This window comes from Elgaria multicarinata, chromosome 2, assembly GCF_023053635.1.
Source record: "Elgaria multicarinata webbii isolate HBS135686 ecotype San Diego chromosome 2, rElgMul1.1.pri, whole genome shotgun sequence".
NCBI classification, from domain to species: domain Eukaryota; kingdom Metazoa; phylum Chordata; class Lepidosauria; order Squamata; family Anguidae; genus Elgaria; species Elgaria multicarinata.
Genome location: NC_086172.1, coordinates 92,146,410 through 92,170,295, shown reverse-complemented (window position 1 = coordinate 92,170,295; position 23,886 = coordinate 92,146,410). Strand labels below are relative to the sequence as shown.

Below are 23,886 nucleotides of genomic sequence, written 5' to 3'. Positions count from 1 at the left end.
TTGTTGCTGTAATAATGATGGAAATTTCAACTCTCTTCCTGTCCTCCAAAAAACCTATAGCCAATTACTGAGGTATTGCACTTCTTAGCGGTTTCAACATGGCCATGCTGAGATATGCTGAAAAGTATGCAATACAAGTAGTCTCTCATTCCGCTTACATTGCACATAATACATTCTAGTATTGATGAATATTCATAAGATCCTGAGAAAGTGCTTTCCTTATTTCCTGCTATATTGAATTACAGATGTAAATAGTGTAAGAGTTTACATGCACGCATCAAACATAATGGCCAGAATCGAAACAACTGATTAGGTTCATGCAGAAGGACTTGTGTGAGCCCATTGTACTTTTTGATATTGGGTCTGAACAGTTGATCCCATGCTATCTTTGCAAACTGCCCTTGATTATAGAAGTGGGCCCCAATGTGATGGCCATGAGTTGCTATTGAGAAAAAAAACACAAGTCTAAAGTTTCCTTCTGCTCACACAATAAGTTCCACACAGTTGGCTAGTATCTTGGGCTCCACTAGCATCAGCTGAAATCACAAGTGTAAAATTTCCTCCTGCCGTTATTGGGCTACAACCTAGACAATAAATTAATATAAGCACTAATAGACTTCAGTTTAAAATGTAAGATTTGTTAACTCTCACAATGGTTTGGAGGAGCTATTGTGACTACAAATTATGGCCATGATCCATGTGGTCATCTCTGCATGTCATAGGACTTTTGATCCTGATATTGCTTTTTGGGACTTTAACTGTGTTATAGTTTACTGGTCATCTCCTTTTCCAATTTTTAATTATTCTTTCCAAGAATAAGATATAGAATTTTATATACTGCTGAAATACTAAGCCCTAGTCAACCAAGTAAAATATTTCTTATTGGATCTCTTATTTCGTGACTCAGCTATTTTGATATTTTCAAACATATCAAATTCTAGCTTCTGTATAACTCCTCATAAACTTAACAGCAGAGTAAAAACTCAGTCTTTTTTCTCTAGGGATAAAATTAAGGAATGCTCTGCAAGGAGTCTTGTAAAAAAGGGGCACTATGACATTTTCAAATGTCCTACAAATTAAAGCAAACACTAAAAAATGCAATAAAATGTTTAACATCTGTAATTTATTATATACATAATTTGCTTCAGACTGCACTATGAATGTGCAAAAGCATACACTTCAACAGCACCAGAAAAAACAGTTATGCTTAACAGTTCTTACCTGATTTGTCATATTGTGTTAAACACAATGAGCTTCACAAAAACATAACATGGGACTCCAGAAGCATCCTTAGTTATATGCTAACACTTGATTGTATCACTTTGACTCAACAAAATAAATATAAATCCAACATAGTCATCACTTCACTAGTCTCTTCAAGACTGTATTTTCTTTCCAGTGTGCTTTGGTCTCCTGCTATATATGTAAAAATACACTTGCTACAGAGACAAAAGCCAAATAAAAACTAGTTATGCTGGATAAAAATAGGGGCTTATATAAAAATAAGTTTAATATATTTTAAAGAGTTCTGTTTGAAAGAACAGATCAGAGTGATTCACTAGGGCTTTCCATTATACATGCTGCCCTGGCCTCTGACAGATACTGCTGTAAAAGTGTAAGTACAGCTTTAATAAAGTACATAGAAAACAATTGTAGAATCAAGTCTTTAATTCAATATAAAGTGTCCTTAGATTTTATTTAGTAATATCAATAAATACTAACTATTGTAGTTGTGCAAAGCAAGATCTGGAAGGGCATTATGAAAAACTACTGTATTTCACATTAAGCGTCAACATATCATCTTTAACAGAATTAACCCTTTATCTTATTCTTACATTCATGGAACGGTTTAAATATGAAAAAAGGCACATCTTCCAACCACTGAATAGAATCTGAAACCCAAGCTAGAGTTTTTGCTAATACAATATATGAAGTCCCTAACAATGTCAGATACTTCTAAAAGAAATATATTCCAACTTCTCATTTTGTTTAATGTTTTATGTACCTTAGGAAAAACCTTAAGTATTCTACTTGGCTAATGAATCATTTAATGGCCAAATTTTCTTTATACGATAAGAAATAAGAAAGGTGAAGGGAAAACAAAAACCACCTTAAAGAAAAAGAATGCAAATAGACAAATAAACAGCACACCGCCTGAAAAGAGAATACAATTATGGGAGACTATCTTTGGAATGCAAGATTACTCTGGTGTTCATGGCAAATTGGATGAAACATGAATTTTAATAAGTGGCATGTTATTGGTTTATTAAAAAGGGTGACATGATGAAAGTGACAGAATAGATCATATTCCTGTCATCTCTGATAAGATAAGTAACACTGAGTTGTTTCAAAATACAATCTTGAACTAAACTTGCAAGCACCAGTCAAAACATGCATTTGGGTTATAGAGACTCTTGTTAAAATTCTGGACTGTACAGAATTCTTCTATTATTATTATTTTTTACTAATTCCAAGGCTTCTTGAGGACTAAATCTGGGTTGATTATTTAGGTATTATTTCACATTAGAATTATAAAATTAACAGCAACTTGGTCATGTTTTCAACAGTCATAGTCTTGAATGAATAAAAAGATATATGGGTGCATCTGTAGGACTATATACACATTTATATATAATGATCGTAGCAAGACAAAATAGTTTGTGGTACATAAAGTACACAGTTCTGGAGAAAATAGCACTAGTGATCACAGTAAACCTTTATGCGAAGAAGTCCTGTTAAGCAACATACTAATTGTAAAAACTGCCCAACTATTTCATTTCAGCAAGTATCACATATCATTGAACTTTATAAACAAATTTCCCCCCTGTTTTCTTTACATTAACCCTGCTGATTAAACTCCTATGTTTATGTATAAATTCAAAGGCTGGATTCCTTCTTTCTAGGTACTTATTAGGATACTTCTTTAAACCTTAACTAATTTCTGCCAGAATACCCAATGATCGGCTACTCTGCCCAACCTTCTACTTAACTTTCAGAAAAATATAAAGTCCTTTGGAATTGGGCTGCTTGATGCAGTTTTGGGAAACTCATAACAGTTGGGTTTTTTTGCTGTGACTTCATGTCATGGGTACTTGAGGGAGAAAAACATGGAACGTGGGGCTGAAATTCCAGAGCACAATTTTGTAGAACAGAATGAACTGGTACCTTTTGCAACATGTGCACATTTAAGATGGCAACTTTGTTTCTTTTGCAGTGCATAGCCTGATCAGAGTGCAACCAAAGTTTCAAAAACAGACAAAAGTGACATCTTGACATACGACAAAGATTTGTTTCTCTGCTGGAGAGCTATTTAGCAGCTTTATAAGCAATTGTTCAGAATAACTAAAACTATGCCAGTTAACAACAACTTAGGTTGAATCAGCATGTATGCTGGACAAAATCTAATAGAAGATGGCAGACTTTGGAGTTGTTAACACAATATGCACTTAATCTAAAAGTGGAGACTGAAAACATGGTATATATATATATATGAAAAGGTTTTTCTAAAATGCAGCTACACCAAAGTCATAGTCATTACATATAAAACATTGCAAGTTTGCATTTTCCAGGATGAAGTTTTATTATTCTTGGCAATGAAATTTCAGCCCTAAGAGGCAAACTAATCATTTGGTCCCATTTCTTATTAAAAAGATTTCCGAATGACACAAATAGCCCAATACAATCTTCTGTACGACAGGAGAGTAAATGATCAGGCAGTGGACTCTCAGTGCCAATTCAAGTGAGACTTCAACCCCAATGTACATGCAAGTAGATAAGAAATTCTCAAGGCCCCAGGAGCACTGAATTTAGCAGGTCACAGAAAAAGTCTAGTACAGTTAGCAAGTTGGCTTAGTAAGGTGGCAGGAGGATTTATATTGTCATGTATGATGATGCCTCTTTTCCTCATTCTAGATGCTGCCTGTTTATTCCACAACATCTACTTGCAAGGCATAGTATGTCTACTAGATTGCGAAGTAAAAGCTCATGATTTTTTAGTAGTTGATTTTTTCAGATAATCTTCTCCAAACAGATACCACAGTACAAGTTAATATTGCTTTCAACATCAGTAACAGCAGCCACATTTTAAAATCTGTGCTTTATCTGTACAGAAAAAGTGACCTAACTATCTTGACTTGGGAAACAATTGCGTTTTAAAGAAGAGAACACGAGCATTCTTCAGTTTTTAAGTAAAATAAAGAATGCAAACTGGCATATTGTTGTGTGGGCCTACTTGTTGCAAGCCAGTGCATAGTCAGTCAGTAGTCTACTGGCATCCTTGAACTACTTTACGCAGTAGTAACATTCATTTCCATTATTTATTCCATCTATTATTCTCCATTAGTGCATTATTTATTTTGTTAAAAAGAGACCTTGACAGGTATTAAAAATAAGTTTTTCAGGGTGAAATTAAAGAATCATGGGTTTGATCCAGACTTGCCCCTTCATGAATGGAAGAGCTCCTTCAATTCATGGAAACAAATGGCATCCAGCGAAGACTTCCCATTAGAAGGGACGGGGTGTCCATTTTCTCTGACTCCCCCTTTCCCATGCAGTCCGCGGGGCCACTTTCCACACTGTTCTGGAGAGTCCTCCAACCCTCCAGTAGAGCATGAGAAGTGGTGCTGGGCGTAGTGGGTAAGGAAGGGGAATTGGAGAAAATTGCCACCCCACCTCCTTCAAGCACCTGCAGAACTCTCCTGAGTGCAAGTTTGGAGCCAACCCCATATTTTGAATTTCCATCTTCTACACTGTTTCTTACTCTTTCATATGCAAAGTAAAACTAAAGCTGAAATTTGGAACAAGAAGAAGAATGAGGAGGAAAAGTAACAGAAAACCAGAGCTATGGTGAACTGATTAACACGTTCTCAGCTTCTTTGTCTGCTTCTTGCGTTTCAATTCCTCCTCTTCGCGTCTCAGCTCCTCTAGATCTTCTTGCATTCCAAGTCTCAAGCTGCAAAATAAAGATTTAGTAACACCAAAATGCAACGATAATTAAAACCAAAACTTAAGAGCACAAACAATCCATCCCAGAATGAAATCCAAGTAAAATAACTCTCCTCTGATTACACATTGCCACACTATCTGGTATGGAACAGTGCTGGGTTATGCTACAATTAAGCTATCTGAGAACAGTAAGATAAAAGGAATGCTTCTCATAACAGAGATGGGGCACCTCTCGCTGGCGGGGGTTACCAATCTGGCCCACAGAGGCTTGGGATCCTTCTGCAGAGATGAAGACCAAGTTCCTTAAAAATTCTGTTTGTTGTCTTAGAATCTCATACCATGTATTCCACAATGGCAATACAATACCTCTGCCTAACCCACGTGAGTGATGTTTTCTCCACAAAAAGTGACATACTTCTACATCTGCTAAACAACCCACAACTATTTCTAACTACTGGAGATGTGTAAGCCTACATATAAAAGGCATTTGTGACAGACTGGTACACACAGGCTTCAACAATCTACTCATCATGGTGATTGCTGTACCACTCTTTGGTAAGCACAGCAAGCAGACTTCCTCCAAATCTTGAAGCTGCAAAGATGGGCAGAGATCCTTATAGCAACAACCCCATCACTTCCCCAGCAACAAAGTTGGAAGGAAGTCTGGAGGTTGTTTGGCAGTGTGGGGCTAAGTTACCTGGAGAGCCCTTGACATGCAAAATCAAACTCGCAACCCCATTCCCAGCCAGCTTTTCCTGCACTGGAGCAGGAAAAGTGGACAAGAGAAGAGTTGGTTGCCACAGTTTTACTCAGTTAGCCACTTTTCTCTTATACCCTACCCAACATACCACTTTCCCTTAGGAAAGGCTGTGTGTTGCTTACACATAGCAGTCTCAGAAGGTGGTGCTGGGGGAATTCTATTCCATCCCATGGCTGTTAAGACTGTGGGGTGCCACAAGATTCTATATTGTCCCCCACGCTTTTTAACATCTACATGAAACCGCTGGGGGAATTCATCAGGAGGTTTGGGCTGAAGTGTCATCAGTATTATTTATTTACATCAATGTACATTATGCGAATGAAATCTCGTGTTTCCAGCTGCACATCCCAGGGAGGCTGTGGAACTTGAACCAGTGTCTGGAGGCTGTTTTGGGATGGATAAGGGTGAACAAGCTGAAACTTAATCCAGACAAGACTGGGGTACTGTGGGCTGGGAAACCTGCTACTTTGGATGGAGGTTTACAACTGCTCTTAGATGGCGTTTTACTCCCCATAAAAGACTAAATACATAATCTGGGGGTCATCCTGGACTCTGACCTAACTGGGGAAGCCCAGGTGGCTACAGTGTCCAGGAATGCATTCTACCAGCTTAGGCTGGTACGCCAGCTGTGGCCCTATTGGGAGAGGATGGACCTTGCCTCAGTCATCCATGCACTATTCACGTCCAGGCTAGACTACTGTAATGCTCTATATGCGGGGCTGCCTTTGAAGATGGTTTGAAATCTTCAACTGGTGCAGAATGTGGCTGCCCAAGTACTGGTAGGGGCAAGGCGATTTGATCATATAATGCATATATTGCACCAGCTGCACTGGTTACCAGTGTGTTTCTGAGCCCAATTCAAAGTCCTGGTTTTGACCGTTAAAGCTCTAAATGGTTTGGGGACCTAGTTACTGCCTCCAGCAATATCAGCCTGCCCACACTTTGAGATCAGAGAGGCCCTTCTCATTTGCCCACCTGTGAGTGCAATTAGGTGGTGTATACATGGGAGAGGATCTTCTTCTCTTTGTGAACCGCCCAGAGAGCTCCGGCTATTGGGCGGTATAGAAATGTAATAAATAAATAAATAAATAAATAAATTCTCTGCGGTGGCCCCAAACCTCTGGAACAAACTTCCATTTGAGGTCCACCATGCACCATCCTTGCAGGCTTTCAAGAAAGCCTTAAAAACATTTTATTTTACCATGGCCTTCCCATGATGTTTACTGTTATTGCTACTACTGTTCTTGCTGGTTTTGTTTTAATAGCTATTTTATTGTGAACATGTTTTTATTGCTTTTAATATTTTATGTATTTTATTGTTGTAAGCCGCCTTGTTTGTTGCCTCTGTTCCAAAAGGTGGCCAAGAAATGTTTTAAATAAATAAATAAATAAAATCATCTGACATTCCAGCAAATCCTTTGTTTCTACTTAAGACAAAATGGTCAGTTTCTACATCAGCCTTCACCACCTGGCACACTTCAGAAGTTTCAAACTAAAACTCCTATTATCCCCAACTAGCATGGACAATGGGAAGCAATGATGGGGTTTGTAGTCCAAAACAACTGGAGGGCACCAGGTTGGGAAAGGCTACTCTACACAGAAGAATAGACAGAACTCTGACAACTCAGGTCAAGATTTTTCTCTTCTCCCAGGCATTTAACAGCATATGCTGAGTTTTTTAACTGACCCCAGGATCATTGTTTTTAAATGGATATTGTCTTTGTTTGTATTTTATGCTTTTTATGCTTTTAAATGTTGTATATTTCTTTTTAATGTTCACTGTTTTTAACTTTTGTAACCCCCCCAGAGAGCTTCGGCTATGGGGCGGTATATAAATGTAATAAATCATCATCATCATCAAAAGCAACATTCAGAAACCATTTCAACATCCCTGTACAATCTGCCGCTATCCTGCCGCTATTTTCCAACAGGAATTTTGAGGGGAGACTCCATCATAAGATAGCTGAACTGAAACTTACAATGCCATTTGATTGTATTTGTTTGAGTGTAAAGAGGAACAATGGCTTCTTGTCTCGTTCATTTGCTAAATCATGCCAAGATTTTATTATCATGTATTACTACTTTTGTGAATGGTTACTATGTTAATTTGCATAGTTTTGAGCTCTAATTGAACTGTCACTTTTTGCATTCTCATTGTCCTGTATCCTCACCTTTTACAGTCTCCCCACCCCCTGCCCACAGTCATGTCATCTGCAGACTGAAGACAGCACATCATACATCAAATGAACTCCAGTTCATTTGTGGACTCCAGTTCATGAAACCTCATGCCATAATGAAGACTAGCCTTTTCTGGCAGGCCTACCCAGATCAATGTAAAATCAAGAATTTTAAAGATGTGTTGATTCCTTTACTAATGTTGTTCCCCGCCTTGGTCCAAAGGGAGAGGTGGGTAATAAATAAATAAATAAATAAATAAATTTAATAATAATAATAATAATAATAATAATAATAATAATAATTATATAGTATTTAAGATGCTATAAGACTTTACATTTTTATGAACTCAGATTCACCATTTTTTCAAAAAGTTGTGGAAACCTTTAAAAACATTAGAGCACCAGGATCCAAAGAACTAGGTTTGGCTCACACAAGATTTTATCTAGTCTAGTGGAATCTTTTACTTTTTAAACGGCTAACGTCCCTGCCATATCACAATCTGTTTTTCAAGCTCTCCTTGGTTTCAGAAAGGAGTTTGCCATGTAGAATGCTGGAAATAAGCAAGTGAATGTCTGCTTTGGTTACTGGAACTAGTTCCATGGTTGTTTTGATCCAGGCAATGGAATGTTACAACTGTAGAGCAACCACTGAGCACACTTATCAACTTCATCTTCATACAGATCCATCTCATACACTATGCCGAGATAAATGTAGGTTTGTCACAAGGTACAGACTCAACCGGAAACTTCATCTAGTTCCCACTCCCTAATGAGTGTGCCTATACAATGCACTTGTTTGTACCCCTGGGGTTTGCAAGGTTTATATTTTACATGTAAACTTAACACATCATAGATGAATGGTTATTTACACTAGCATATTCCTTACTTTCCCTTCAATGCAAATGAATGAAATACAGCCATTGAAAAGTACTGATTATGAGGTATTAAAGCTCTTCCTTTGTTCACCAGTGGCTGTTTGGTGAATCAATACCAGAGAGAAAATTTAATTTGTGAAAGGAGGGTGTACATCCCTTGAACACTAATTTGGACTTCATTGCAGATCCTTCTGGCAGAGTGACAGTATTAACAAATTTCTAGAATGTAATTTCCCTTCTTTTTCAGCCTTCATGCAACCCCTCAATGTTCAATGAATCCATTTTCATTTATTTTTTTAGACATAGCTCATTAATTTAAGACAGAACTGTAAGTCGCTACCATAAAGAACTTCTTCCTTTGATAAGGAATAGGCTATTCTAATATGGGATCAATATCCTTGTTTTGTGCTAGTGTGCCCAAGGATTGCGTGTGACACCGCCAGGTATTTATTTAATGAAGTGATAGCTACCCCATCCCAAGATGACAACACATTTCTTAATGGTGGTTTTAGAACTCCACAGTGGAGTCATTACATCACCGTTGAGAAATGTGTTGTCTGGCGGAAAAATCTGTCCGGCGAGGTGATGTTTGCCCTGTCCTGGACGGGGTTGCACTCTCCCTAAAGGATTGGGTCCATAGTTTGGGGGTGCTCTTGGATCCAGAACTGTCACTTGAGGCACAGGTGAACTCAGTGGCAAAGAGCATCTTTTATCAGCTTAGGCTGATAGACCAACTGCGCCCTTATCTGAACAGAGATAGCCTAGCTACAGTTATCCATGCTCTGATAACCTCTCGTTTGGATTACTGCAATGCGTTATACGTGGGGCTGCCTTTGAAAACGGTCCGGAAACTTAAACTGGTACAAAACAAGGCAGCACGGGACCACATCACGCCAGTCCTTTTCCAGCTTCATTGGCTGCCAGTCCAGGTCCGGGCCTGATTCAAAGTGCTGGTATTAACATTTAAAGCCCTAAACGGCTTGGGGCCAGGTTATCTGAAGGAACGCCTCCTCCCATATGTACCTCCCATAGGTCATCCTCAGGGGTCCTTCTCTGCTAGCCCCTGCCAAAGGAAGTGAGGCAGGTGGCTACCTGGAGGAGGGCCTTCTCTGGTGTGGCACCCCGGCTGTGGAATGAGCTCCCTAAGGAGGTTCGCTTGGCACCTACATTATATGCCTTTAGACGCCAGGTGAAGACCTTTTTATTCTCCCAGCATTTTAACAGTCTATAAATAAATTTTAACTTGGTGTTTTAAATTTGTAATTTTGCATTGCTGCTGTTTTTATCTGGTTGAGCTTTTATATTGTATTTTATATTATGGTTTTATACTGTTGTTTCATACTTTGAATGTTTTTAATTTTTGTGAACCGCCCAGAGACCTCCCGCTATTGGGCGGTATAGAAATGTAATAAATAAATAAATAAAAACTCCACGCAACGGTGGAAGTTTTTTTGGAATACACTCCACGCAGAAGTTCCTGCACAACTGTTGCATTGTGTGTTGGGCTCCATGGAGTTTTGCATTGCATTGACTTTTCCCACTGGTCCCTGGCAAGAGTGGTGAAAGGAGTGAGTGCCGCTCTAGGAGAGCCACTGGGATTGTTTGCGTGTAGCAATGGGTGATGGGATACCATTAGGACTGGGGGAGGAAAGCGGGTGGAGGAACTGTCAATCAAGTGTCATGTTGACTTTTACTCAACTCCATGGTAGCCCACAGTCACACAATGGTGGAGTTAGAACATGCTGTGTGGGGAGTTCCTCCTAAAAACTCAACCGTTGAGTGAAGTTTTCACATTGCGTTGACTAACGTGATGTCTGAACTGAGCCTATATTAACTTTTGTACTCTATTCCTGGCTACCAAAAACAGTTTTAATGGAGGGGGAACCCTTCTTGCATGCCTCTTGAAAAAATAAAGGAGAGAAAGAGGAGGGCATCACTTTCTGAAATGTTTTGAATAACTCTATGGTCTTCTTAGTTTAAAACTAAGCTAGGGTACTAAACGTGAACCCAGAAGCCTTGCCAAATGCTTTAATCATATCATTCTTGATATAGTAAGAGAAAAGTTAAGTGAGAATTTGGAAACTATCACAGCTAAACAGGAAAATAATGCATGGAAGTACAACTAATTAATTTAGATTCCCAGAAACTCCTACGTGGTTGGGTATAAGAGAAAGGAGTTGCATGGAGACACCTTCCCAAGAGAAACATCAAGATTAAATCTAGTTGACTTAGAGAGCAATCCTATGTCCCCAAGACAGTGTCTGGGGCATATGGGATTGTTCGGTTTCTTGGCTCCGAGGACAGAAACAGGGTTCTGACCTCAGAGCCACGAAACTGCACTCCCCTCCCCCTTGTAGCCAGCACAGAGACAACTGTGCCAGCTACTTCTCCATGCTTGGAAAACGGAGCATGGAGATGGGGAAAAGGGGGGCGTTTCTCGAGTCAGGGAGGGGAACAGACCGGGTGATTGTATTATTTGCAGTCATCCCACCACAAACCCAAGAATGATAAATATAGTAGCTAAGTCACAGCATCCCATCTATCTGTGACACTACGTTATATACACATTATTTTGGCATATAACCTCAAGAAAATTCTTTGTTACTGATCTGTAAAATGAATAACAAAGTACCTCACAAAGTTGCTCATGACTTTAAGGCACTATAGAAATGCCACATAAATAATTAAGTAAATTCAGAATGACATGGAAAGCAGTAGTTTACTATAAATTGATCAGTATTTAGAATCATTGTCTGAAGTGTTTCTTTTTCAATCAAGGACCAAAAAAGTCAAAGAATGAATGTAACTCCAAAGCTTACCTTTTGGCTTCCTCTTTCTGTTGCTCTTTCCAGCTGCTTTCCATGTAACGTAAGGCATAATCACTTTCATCTCTATACCTGTAATAACAAAGTTAAGTGCAACATACTCAAATCTTACGAGAATATAAATGCATGTGTTTCAGCATCAGAACTGTATACTTATTTAAATTAGAAATGTTTCAACTTAGCTTATAATTACAGGGCTAGACCAAGCCAGTTTAATTCAATCGGGGAAGGGATGATTTAGCATAACTAATCACGTGCTTTGACAAACGCTACCAAATGTGTATGTTGTGTTTGTGTGTGTATGTATATATGTGATACACACACACACACATTAAGTAGTATGCCAACAGGTTTTCCCCACCAAAAGTAGTGCAAGAAACATAACACTCCCAGAACCCAACTATATTATGAGAACATACATACATTCAGTATATTTACCCTTAGTTAAAACGGATGCAAATATTTGCTTGTGTAATTAATTTAAAATCTGCTCATGAAGGAAAATGTATACAATCATATCAGGTAAAAAATATTGTACTGTTTTCCTCTTAAAACTATCTTTTCACTTACATTTTTCTGCAGTTTACATAGATGATATAGACTGGTGCAATGGAAAAACATGTTACAGGTTATTTTCTTACCTAGACCGATCATAACCAAATATCTCTTTAATATGCCTAGAGATTTCTTCTTGAGGCTCGCCTTCATCATCAATGAAATCCTCCATTTCAGAATCATATTCATCATCATCTTCATATTGCCTTTTAGAAGTAATAGGTGGAAGAGTAGGCCTTGGAAAACCTAAGGGGGACGATAAAGACGTATAAAATATATTCACAAGTCGATTGCAACTAAGATTTTGGGCTGCTTATTTTTCATTAGCCAATACATTCATTTTCACAAGGATTTACATGGGTTAATAAGCAAATATGGCCAGAAAACATTTAAATAATGAATTGGTCATTATAAACACCTTAGCAAGAAGAAACAGTTCTGTCAAATGCATGGGTAAAAAAATGTGAGAACTGCATCAACACTATTATTATGATTGAGGAGAAATGCAGTCTACTCTTCTAATAATTCTAATATTATTCTAACCCAGAATAAGCATGGCAAGCAAAGTGTATTTAAGCAAGTAAATAAGATGTACATGTATGTAAAAATGATCAGACAATTTAATCATCATTCCATATTTTCAGAAATACAGCTGGCATAATTTCTAGATCTTGGAGAGCAGTGTAATGCCAGACAGGTGAAGGATGTCTTGTGTTTGGGAGCAAAAACTTTTATTTTGTAGCTATAGCAGTCCAGCATCTTCTTCCTCTCCAAGATGGTTGAGCATCCTTCTCTTGGAGGAAGTGCATAGGCCAGAGAGTGGCAGTGAGCCAATTTAGATGGAACAATAAGGGTGTACCAATACCATGTTCCTTCTGACAGCTGTAAAGATTAAGTTGAAGCTCAGTTTGTCCTGGCCTGCAGGGCAAAGGCTTGCTCCAAGAGAGCTGGAATTCCTTTTTCTTTAACTGGAGTAATACCTACACGTAAGATCAGGGATGGGTAACCAAGTAGGCTCCAGGGGCCAGAATGCCTCCCCAACACTGACATTAATTGGTTCCCAGCTGAAACTTCCATTTGGTGCTTTGACCAGGGAGCCCACTTCGTTCGCCCTTCACCTTCCCTGCAAAGGGAAGGGAAATAAGTGAAACACGCTTGTTTGGCCCTATAATAGTCAACCCACATTCACTCCTGCTAGCAGGAGCAAAGTGTAGTGAGCTGGCACTTGCAGGTGGGCAGGCAGTTTCACTTGTCCTTTGCCTTCCCCACGTGGAAAAGATGAAGGGCAAGTGAAGTGCATTCAGCTCGTGCTTGCATGAGCTTCTGAAATCAGTGGCCAAGTGCACGGCTTGCCTTCACTCCTGCTTCTCGTTTCCCATGCACTTAGAGGAATGAAGGACACATAGCTGATGCTTGCAGGGGCTCCTGTAAGCAATGGATAAATGAACGGCACAGTGCACTGCTGCACACTAAGGAGAATCTCCTTGCTGGAGATAACAAGGAGTTAATTGGAGATAACAAGGGAATTATTCTCCTTGCCTAGTCCCTGGTTGCCTCCAGGCCAGAGAGGGGGCCTTGGGGAGGGGAGCGCGCAGAGCCCACAGATGGAGTCCAACCCTCAGTAAGCCAGTTTCTGCCTTTGGGCCAAAGGTTCCCCATCCCTGCTTTAGATCAAGGGAATTTTCCTTGCCTGCTAGAATCATTTGCCATGGAAATTTATTTTCAACTGAGTGGAACACTCTTAGTTATAGGCCCCACTTCAATGTGATTGCCTATGGGGGCAAACTTTAAAGTACTGAAATCCTATACAAATTTTCTTGGAGTAAGACCCATTGAAATAAGTGAAACACAGCCTGAAGTAAACATGCACTGGATTGAGGGACTGAAGAAATGTTAACACTTGTGTTTGAGATTATTATTACTAAGTAGTACATTTCAGAATACAGCTTCAAATATTTGAGATGAAAAAACAAAAGCATGGACAAAACAAGAAATGCATATCAACCCATTAGCTAACAAAAAATAATTCAATATACCTTGTGGGGGAATCCCAGGCCTTTGCTGCGGAAACGGCCTCATTCCATTCATCTGGCCACTACCTTGTCTTGGGACTAGATTTTTAGATGAGATGGTTTCTGATACAACAGTGCACTTTGGTTTTGGAGTTCCAACTGAAATGCTGCTTGGCCGGCCTGGTACTGATCCTGAACTGCTACCTCTTCCCAGTCCAGCATTTAGGCTGCTACTGGGCCGGCCAGGTCCTACGCTTTGACTACTGCCAGAACGCACCGGCCCTGAACTGCTGCCTGCTCTGCCGGATCCCAGGCCCAAGCTATTACCCGGTCGGCCAGGTCCAATGCTTGAACTGCTGCTTCGCTGGCCTGATCCTGAGCTACTTCCTGATCGCCCAGGCCCTTGCGATCCTTGTCCAGTAATCAAGCTGCTGCCTGGCCGCCCAGGACCTGTACTCAAGCTGCTTTTCGCCCGTGGAAGAGTGCCTCCTGACGCTGCACTGCTGCTTGTTTGCTTAGAGCTGGAAGGTTTTACACTAACATGCTGAGTAGCAGTCACGCTAGCTGCTTTTGTATGGCTAGCCGTTTTTTTCAGACCAGATTCTTTAGAAGATGGCTGTCTGAGCATTCCATTTGCAGCTGTTTTCAAGATGGGAGTATGGGAGCTGGATCCAGATTTTCCTCCTCCACTAGATGCCACTTTAACATGACTGCTGTTAGATGGGCTTTTTAAAGTTCCCTTGTGTGAGGGCTTTGCTTTCTCAGTGTGCCTGGGTTTGGAGGAAGGTGACAACTTCGAAGGCTTTTCACTTAATGCTGGTCCTTTGGCTTTTTTATCAGTACCACTTTGTGAGGAAAGGCCTCCTTTAGAGGAGGAATGTTTATCTGTTGAATGCTTGCTGAGTCTAGCAGTCATGAGCTCCTTATGTAAAATCTCTTTTTTGGAAGAACTTGACACACTTACATGTTTGGTTTCTTTTTCCACTTTCTTCTCTTTTAGTAAAACCGCTTTCCTGTTTTTCCGCTCCAAGAATTCTCGTTCTCTTAGTTCTTCTGCTGTCATAGGTCTTTCCTCAGTCTTTTTCACAACTTTTATTTCAACTGGTTCATGTTGTTTTTTTTCAGCCAGCTTTAAAAGATCTCTAAAATTCATTGTCGGAGGAGCGGTTTTGGGAGGTGCCTTTGGTTTCACTGGTGTTTTGGATGGCTTTTCTTCATATTCTTCTGATTCATGCTCAGATTCTGTCTGACTATATTCAAACTGCTCCATTTCATCCCCTGTCATGCATTCACCACCTTCTGTGTTTCTATCAGAGCTGCTTTCACGACCTTGCCTCTTTTTAGGCTTCTCTTCCATAGGAATGCCATTATAGCCACAGAAATTGTCCTTTGTCCGTGAAGCCATAGCTCTTGCTTTTCGATCATGTTTCAACTCCACACGCTTAGCAAGAAGTCCTTCTTTTCTTCTTTTTTCCTCAAGAACTGTAAAGAAGGTTAAAATGGTAAAAACTGTTCTTTTACGCTTGACAAATCTTGGATATTTTGAAATATAAATTCATGCTCAGTTTACATTCTGACTACACATTACCTAAGTAATCAAAATGCAGATTAAACTTTAAAAAAGTTACACTTGGGAATAACAGCAGAATTTTAATTAACAGACTCTCTTTAAACACTAGGGCTGGAATCCAAAGAACTGCACAATTAATTCAACACACCCAAGAGGCCTGGCCTTCAGTTTCTCAGGTAGCAGGTCCCCACTCCACAGGGCAGACTGCTTTGAAACTGAAGGGATTTTCAAAGAGCAGTTTTGTGATACAGCATAGGGGGTTCGTGCTTGTAGATAGTAGCTCTTTCTAAGTTGGACCAAAAGAATAGCTCTGAGATTTAACAACTTTTTTTATATTGAAGATACAAGATGTCAGAACTACTCATCAGTCTGTGTGAGACAAGCAAACCATGATTTTCAAAAAGAATGCAGAAAAAAGTTATTCCAAAAAATAACTGAAAACCAACTCTAACCAGGGAGAAAAAGTAATTTTCAAATGGTACCTTTTTTCTTCTGTTCCTCTTCTTGCCGTCTGAGGAAAGCTCGCACAGCAGCTGATTGAACACCCTTAACTTTTGGGTCCTTTTTGGGAGGGCCTACTGCCAAACTGTATCTTTTCTGCAAAAAGAAGAGAACTTCAGGTAAATTAGTATATATTTAGGGAAATAATCAATTGATTTCAGTGGTGTTCTAGCTGCTTAGCTTTGAGCAGGAAGTTCCATCATATGCCAGGTTAAGAGCTACTTTACAAAAACTACAGTGCAAGCCTGGAGCTACTATGAGCTCATACACATGTAGAGTGACTGAGGAATAAATCACATCCACCTTTTCCTTACACCTCTTTGTAGGAAATTTGAAAGGCTTTCAAAGGGAATGTGTGGTAAATAAACAAAATAAATGTTTAGGGAGAAACTACAAATAAGCAGGGACATTACTTCTGCTGGGGATGCAATGAAGTACAAGTAATCTCTTTCTGTTTCCAAGTTTCAGGGTCTCATCAAGAAAGTAGAGAAGTGTATTTTCTTTGAGGGAGCTGAACATTCCTCTGAACATAGAAAAATGAGGGAAATGAAGATAACAGGAAGAAGAGCCGAGCAAAAGAAAGGTATCTGTTTAGAGATTGGGATACAAAGGGAGGGAACTGATAACTTTCATTGGTACAACTCCTGCTGGTGAAAGTTTTAAGCCTCTCACTGCTCTACTTCAAAAGCTTAAATTTCACTAACAAAATTCAAGAACTTTCAATTTTTCTATTGCTCTCTGGGGGATTTAATAACTCTATTTCTAACCAACCAAGTGTAATTGTTTTTATATAATTTTAATTAAAATATTAAGTTATAACCATTTTAAAAGCTTATTTAAAATAGTAAAACAATTAACTAATTTTCTTGAAGTTCCTTCTTCTAAATTGACAGATCACCTAATGTTTTAGGCTGAAATCCTGATATTTTCCTGACAGTAAGTCCCACTGAACAAAGCAGCTACATTCAGTAAGGTCAAACCATTATGAGAATGAGCAGGCCTGAGACTTAGGCTCATGCCTTTCCTCCTCCCATTCATTCCTCTATGTGAAAGGGAGATTAGAAGCTTCAGATCCTGGTTTGTGGCAAACCGTAGTTTGTTATTTTGGATAGTTTGGTATTTCACCAGGCCTTTGTGGAACCTACTCCAATATGAATATGTATGGTAGTAGGTCCCACAAACTATTTTGCAAATATAACACATCACGGATATTAAGTTGAAACACAATATTCTACCTGACAAATGGGTGTGAACACAACATGGAATATATATTTACATCCAGTGCTTATACAAGCAGTGGTTTTTACTTAACTTATAAGTTATTTAGAGTGTGCTTGCTCACTGTCAGATTTAACTGTAATTACTTGTTCTAGCTTTATGAACACACACACACGTTATGAATCATTGCTTGTGTTTGCTGACTTTAAATTGAACAATATTCCTACTCCATAAAGTGAGGAAGTGTAGTATAGAACAAAAACTATATATTTTGCCTTAATAAAACAAGTAGCTTATATGAAGCATAACACTCTATTCCAGTTGCCCTATTAATTAGTGCCAGCTCCTTGAGCACTAAGGGAACAAGCACCAACATTCTATTCTCTTTTTGTTAAAACATCAGTCTTACACAGATATATTCAAAAGTTTGCCTTCAGTGGAGAAAAGCACAGGTCAGCCTCTCCCAATGTGCTTTTTAAACCTGTAAACACTGATTATCTCTTTGCAAGTAGTACCAGATGGCAACTATATAGCTGGCAACTATAACACTGCAGCACTGTGCAAGCTGCATGCACATTGCCGTTATCACAAAGCGCTGGACCTTTAAGTGACATGCAGAAAACCACAAAGGCCCTGAAAAACGGTAAAATCAGCCATCTTAACATCATTCCAAAATTAGCATTTATTCCCTTGCTTACAAACAGAGCAGGTGTGTTTTAAAACATCCTCCTCCCCTAACTAAGAATGAAAACACCACCTGGTTTTGGCTCTTTCATAAGTTATTCAACTGTCTTAAGTACATTGAAGAAATCTCTCAACCCTGACAGAACTAGCTTCATATTCAAAATGATCCACAGTACAGAGAGCTACAATGAGGCTGAAAAATGCTCTGAAAGATGTAATATAACTTTACTTTAAGGCCCCAAAACCAATTCTTAATCTGTTACTTAAAAAGACACAGAACTAATTTAAATCCTACAGCTCAACTTTCACAAATACGTTTCTTTAGATCATACATACTTTTTTGGTCAGTTACAATCCCTGTGTTATACAGGCCCCATATTACCATGTCATAGTAAGAAGGAATACTTTTTAAATGTTGTTAGAGTTATCCATACTTGGGTATGAACTTGAGGTATCTCTAGTAATAACTGATTAGAGAACTATGAGTGAAAGCATTACTAACCCAATAGTCCCTTCAATTTGAAAACAGCTAATTATATCTTAGTGTAGCTTTCTCAAGGGAGATGAACCAATAGGTCTATAATTTTAGTGAGACGTGATGCAATACTATTATTGTTTTTACCTCTCATATAAATTATCGAGTACATTCTCATTCATCATTTAACAAAGAATAGTTTCAGTTCTAAAATCCTTATCAATAAGTAAAATTTCTGAGTAACCTCTTGTGCTAATTTCTTAACAATGGTTTGAAATTGGTCTCAAATCAACTACAGAAAAATGTAATACATACATTTTTATAGTACAATCTTATTCATGTTTACTCAGATGTAAACTCCATGAAATAAGTAGGACTTCTTTCAAAGTTAATCGGATGGATACAATGGTTCTCTTCCACCAGAAGAAGTTTTCCTCCAATAGAAGGTCTCCTTTCATTGGAAGACTATTTCTTCCATCAGAGAAAGGGAAGCTTTAGATCCAACCAAACATTGCTTAGGATTGCAGCCTTAGGAAAACAACTATCTACTGATTTTGCTGTCCTGCAGAAAGAGTGCAATATTCCCAAAGCAACAATAAAAGATCAAATTCTACTAGATTCCAAAATATTTTATTTGATATTTCTGAGCTTTCACTATGAGATCTTTGAGGGAAAAGGCTTTAAATAATTATGTCCATATTGTGCTACTTTCTTGTTAATGCCTTTCCCTGCCTTAAGAAAACAGATTGTAAATATCTGTTTAATAAAACAAATACTTTGCTAACAGTTTCTTCAGAAGATAGGGAATTTCCTCTTACACACACTTACTAAATAGTATTTGCAGCTGTGCTTTATCCAACATATGCTGAAATCTATCTTGAGTCCTGGAGGACTCAACTGCAGAAGGACACATAGGGCTCAATTTTCTCTTTAATCTATTCCAAACTTGCAGGATGCCCAAACTTTTAGTACCGCCAACCAGACACACACACACAAAAAGGTTTCATAATACTGAGCTGCAATTTAACTAAACAAAGAAATGGGATAAGGATCTTGGAAGATTTATACTAAAAGAGGCTTGCAATATCTTTGGGAAGAATCCCCAATGGTAAATATTGCTAAGGATTTTTTTTAAAAAATGTTGCCTTATATGCACATCATAGAAACTGAAAGTGGTACATTAGAATCTGAATGCGTTTTAGAACACTTAAAAGAGATAAGTACTACACTGTACTCCTTTCGTCGCCAGCTGAAGACCTTTTTATTCACTCAGTATTTTAACACTTAATTTTAACTTAAATTTAAATTTTACTGTTTTAACTCTGTATTTTAACCTTATATCAATTTTGCTGCGTGGTTTTATCCTGGTTGTGCTTTTTATATTGTATTTTTGTATTTGCGTTTTTAACTTGTTGGTTGTTTTATGATGGTTTTAATTTTTGTGAACCGCCCAGAGAGCTTCGGCTATTGGACGGTATAAAAATGTAATAAATAAATAAATAAGTAAGTTTTATATACATAGTGCGGTCATGTCTATTGAACAAATCTTTCAAGTACCTGTGCCAAGACTGCCCAGGATTTATTTGGTGTTCAGCTATCTTTAGATCTGCTGTTTGTCTATGACTGCAATCCTATGAATACTTACCTGAAGGTAAGTTCCACTGAACTACACGGAATTTACTTCAGAATAAACATGCAGAGCATTTGCCTGTAAATACAGATTCTTTGTTGTGCAAATACATCATTTTTTACTGCTTTGGCTATAGAAAGATTGCAGTTGTACAATACTGGAAAAAATCACAACAGCCCTCCATTCAAAATTGATTGAAGATTTAGGAAATTATAACATTATCACAACAGACATTGTTAGTATGACACGGAGAGGAGGGGATTGCCTCATAAGCATGGGCTAAAAGGTATCGGCTAAAAGGCATCGACAATAGCCATTACAGCCATAAATGTTTTCTACTCCTGGAATATAAACACATCTTCGACTTGGCCATTCCACTGAGGGTGTAGTACTACCGGAAATCCCAAAGGACATAAAGCCCTGTTTTCCCACCTTCCCTATGGCATGTGATAGCACAGTGATTGCTAGACCATTAACTTTAAAATCTTCATGCAGTCCTTCCCCCTCTACATGGTCAAGGGAGGGTGATATGAGAGCGTTGAACAGGGATCTGAGAAGGTCATGCCCTGCAAATGGCCTAGCAGAGTGACTTCTCCCTCATGCACCATAGGAAAGGTAGGGGGAACATAGATCTCTTATACCTTCCCACCAGCATAGCTAATGATTAGGAACGCTGGGAGTTGTAATCCAAAAACATCTGGAGTGCACCAGATTGGGGAAGACTGTCCTAGTAGGATCCCTCTATGAGCATTGTTCCCAGCGTATTTTATTTATGCTAGCATTGTCTGACTGGATTTGTTTTTGTATATATTGGGGGGGGGGGGGGATAAAGAAAACCTCTTTTATCAGAACTTTATAAATAGCTACAACAGTAATTCAGATAACTATGAAACTAACAATTTTATTACCACATGCTGTAATATGTCATATGCTTCACAATAAGACCACAGCTACGATCTTATCACTATCATATCTATGAAGTATGATATGTAGGCATGGTTTTTTTTTAAAAAAACCTAACAACTTTTAGTGTATATACAAACTTTACCCATTATATCTAAACGTAATATCCAATTGACAAGAAGGAGTTGCAGGAAGTAACCTGAGAATAGCGCAAATGTGCACTTGAATACACATAGCTGAGGTAGAAGTAAAATGGCAAAATGTCTTTATTTCTTGTGACTGACTCTTTTACTACCTTTTCTGTCTTAATTTTCTTCACCTGCTTCCAAATACATTTCAGAAAGAAAGACACACACTGACATCTGAACTCCCCTCCTAGCTGGCAAAAAGAATATGTTCCGCAATCTAGTATTTCTGTTGCAAACTTCAGAAGGCTGCAGTAGCCTTCTCTTGGCTAGCACAGTACAAATATATTGAGGAGCCCTTCTCCGCATCCCACCAGCACAACACATTGCTATGTTGGGACAAGGGAGAGGGCTTTCTCTGTTGTGGCACCCCGACTGTGGAATGCCCTCCCCTTGGAGGCCTGACTGGCGCCAACGCAGATTTTATTCCGGTGCCAAGTGAAAACATGGCTTTTTAACAAAGCTTTTAATGGTTGAATTCACTAGGCACATTGTTTTCACTGTTTTAATAGTTTTACTGCTTTTAAATTATGTATCATTTTAACTTGGTTTATGGTTTAATTTGTTTTTAGCTGTGTATATTTACTGCTTTTATCTGTACGCTGCCCTGAGATGTTATTGATATAGGGCAGGATATAAATGTTTTAAATAAATAAACAAATCCCTTCAATTAAAAAAAAACCTATCCAGGAACAGGAATGACACATAAGCAGTTCCTTGGATCCTCTAGTATCTCAATCTTACATTATTCTTGGACGCAATCTTAATATATGACTCCGTACAAACTTTAGTACCATCTATTTATATGCCAAGTTTCAGTCCAATTGGAGAATAATTTTTATACAACTTCTAGCACACACCAATAACTACAATTTAACTTTTGGGTTGGCTAGCCTTATTTCATAGAGAGCTTTATTTGTGAAATATTGGAAGGGAAAGAGAACCAAGAGGAAAAGGTTTGAAAATAAATTACTATTAAGAGAAGGGAGGTTAGTTTTCTTTTCCCTCACCAGGAAAGCTTTTTGAGGCTGAAACCATCACTGTAACGTATGAACCTCTCAAGGTTTCTAAACAGGAGAGAGGAAGTGTTTTTTTAAAGCAGGTCTTCGCCCGGATATCTTGCCAAACAGGCTCCTCACTCGCTGTCAGCAGGTGGACGAACAGCAGATGAGTGCCCTAAGACAGGCCAGAGCAACTGGGCTCCAGAAATCCTGAGCTATGTTGTACGGAGTGGGCTGTGTGCGTGTGAATGAGTGACGGCAAAGAAGGAGAAGGGGGAAAGGGGGCGAATGTGTGGGAGGACCGGGGGGCGTCCAGAACGGACAGCAGCTGGTCCGCGAGATCCCTGGCGTCCGCGTCAAGTCGAATTCCCACCGCCCCACCCCCTCGTCGTCCTCCTCCTCCTCCTCCTCCTCCTCCATCTTCCTTCAGCCCCGCTCTTCACCTCCCCTCGGCACAAGCCCTTCTCCCTCTCTCACCGGCACCGCGCTGAGTCCCTGCTGTTCCGAGGCCACCACGAGGATATCGCGGAACTCCATGCCGGGCTCCGCAGCCCTTCCCCCCGCCCCCCCGCAAGGGGCTCAGGCAGACGGGGGAAAGCGCCCCAACACGCCGCACTACTTCTTCTTCTTCTCCTCAGCCCCCTCTCCTTGCTCAGCTGACGAAAAAGTTCTTCACGGACGCGAGGCCCCGCCCTGTCCTCGCTGCATACTCACTTCCGGCCCCAAAGCTTCAGTCCCCACCCTTTATATCACCTCGTAACCGTCAGCTATTTTATTTTTTTAAAAGTGGGAGTCACTTCCGTCACTCACGCCATACGCAAGCACGCCTCTTCTTCCGGAGAAGACGTGTCCGTGTAGGTCACGTGACAGAAGCGCTTTTGAAAACCCAGCGGCAGGGCACACGTGGTGGGGCGGGGTGTAGGGCTTTCTATATTTAGAATGCTAAGTTAACTCCACCCCCCTGGAGGAGGATTTGCTGTGCGGGTCTCTTCTCCCTCCCTTCCCCGGTAAGTTCCGCCTTTAAGTTTATTTCCGGCCATCTGTTCCACTTTTGGCACTGATGCTTTCTCGATTGCTGCTGTGTACGACGACCATGGCCGAGTTCGGACGACACGCTGATCAACCGGGTGGGCAGCGGGGGTAATAGGAACAGAATGGGAAACAACCCCTGATTAGGGTGTCGTCCGAATTTAGCCCCTGTTCCCTTGTATTTCTTTCAGTGGGATTTGTCTTTGCTGATGGCTTAGTTGCACTTTGTTCTCCAGTCCAGCTAAAGTTAAAAACAACAGCAGCCTATGATTTTTGCGAAGTTAAAGACTGCAAAGCAGTTGGCGTATAGAGCAGCTGTACTTTCCGAACCGTGCGTTTGGTCAGAAATAAATTCGTCTCCGTGCTCTTCAAAGCCTTATCTTTGCGGATAGGCTCATTTCCTCCTCTTCCGAGCCTACTCCCTCGTGTTAGTGAATAATCCATCCGAAACCCGGAGTCGCAAAATTCTCGCCTATTCTTCGGGATTCGCGTGGAGAGCGGTTTCGTCCCCAGTCTCTTCCTGTTCTTTTATCAGAGTAGTA

General features: G+C 39.6%; 1 protein-coding gene across 1 annotated transcript; it reads right to left on the bottom strand.

The window, feature by feature from the left end:
• Positions 1 to 1,101: 1,101 nt before the first annotated feature.
• On the bottom strand, positions 1,102 to 22,996 carry SPTY2D1 (SPT2 chromatin protein domain containing 1). The gene is made up of 6 exons (XM_063117183.1): positions 22,793 to 22,996; positions 16,201 to 16,315; positions 14,173 to 15,630; positions 12,223 to 12,382; positions 11,576 to 11,653; positions 1,102 to 4,951 (listed from the first exon to the last, which is right to left on the bottom strand). The coding sequence occupies exons 1-6, from the start codon at positions 22,850 to 22,852 to the stop codon at positions 4,855 to 4,857; spliced, it is 1,968 nt and encodes a 655-aa protein (XP_062973253.1). The 5' UTR covers positions 22,853 to 22,996; the 3' UTR covers positions 1,102 to 4,854.
• Positions 22,997 to 23,886: the final 890 nt, after the last annotated feature.

Excerpts from the sequence above, each read along its gene's own strand:
- SPTY2D1 (XM_063117183.1), bottom strand. The coding sequence starts at position 22,852 with ATGGAGTTCCGCGATATCCTCGTGGTGGCCTCGGAACAGCAGGGACTC. Across the intron at positions 11,654-12,222 it reads TTTGGTTATGATCGGTCTAG|GTATAGAGATGAAAGTGATT; the intron begins GTAAGAAAATAA and ends TTGTTATTACAG. Across the intron at positions 4,952-11,575 it reads CAGAAAGAGGAAGCCAAAAG|CTTGAGACTTGGAATGCAAG; the intron begins GTAAGCTTTGGA and ends TTTATTTTGCAG.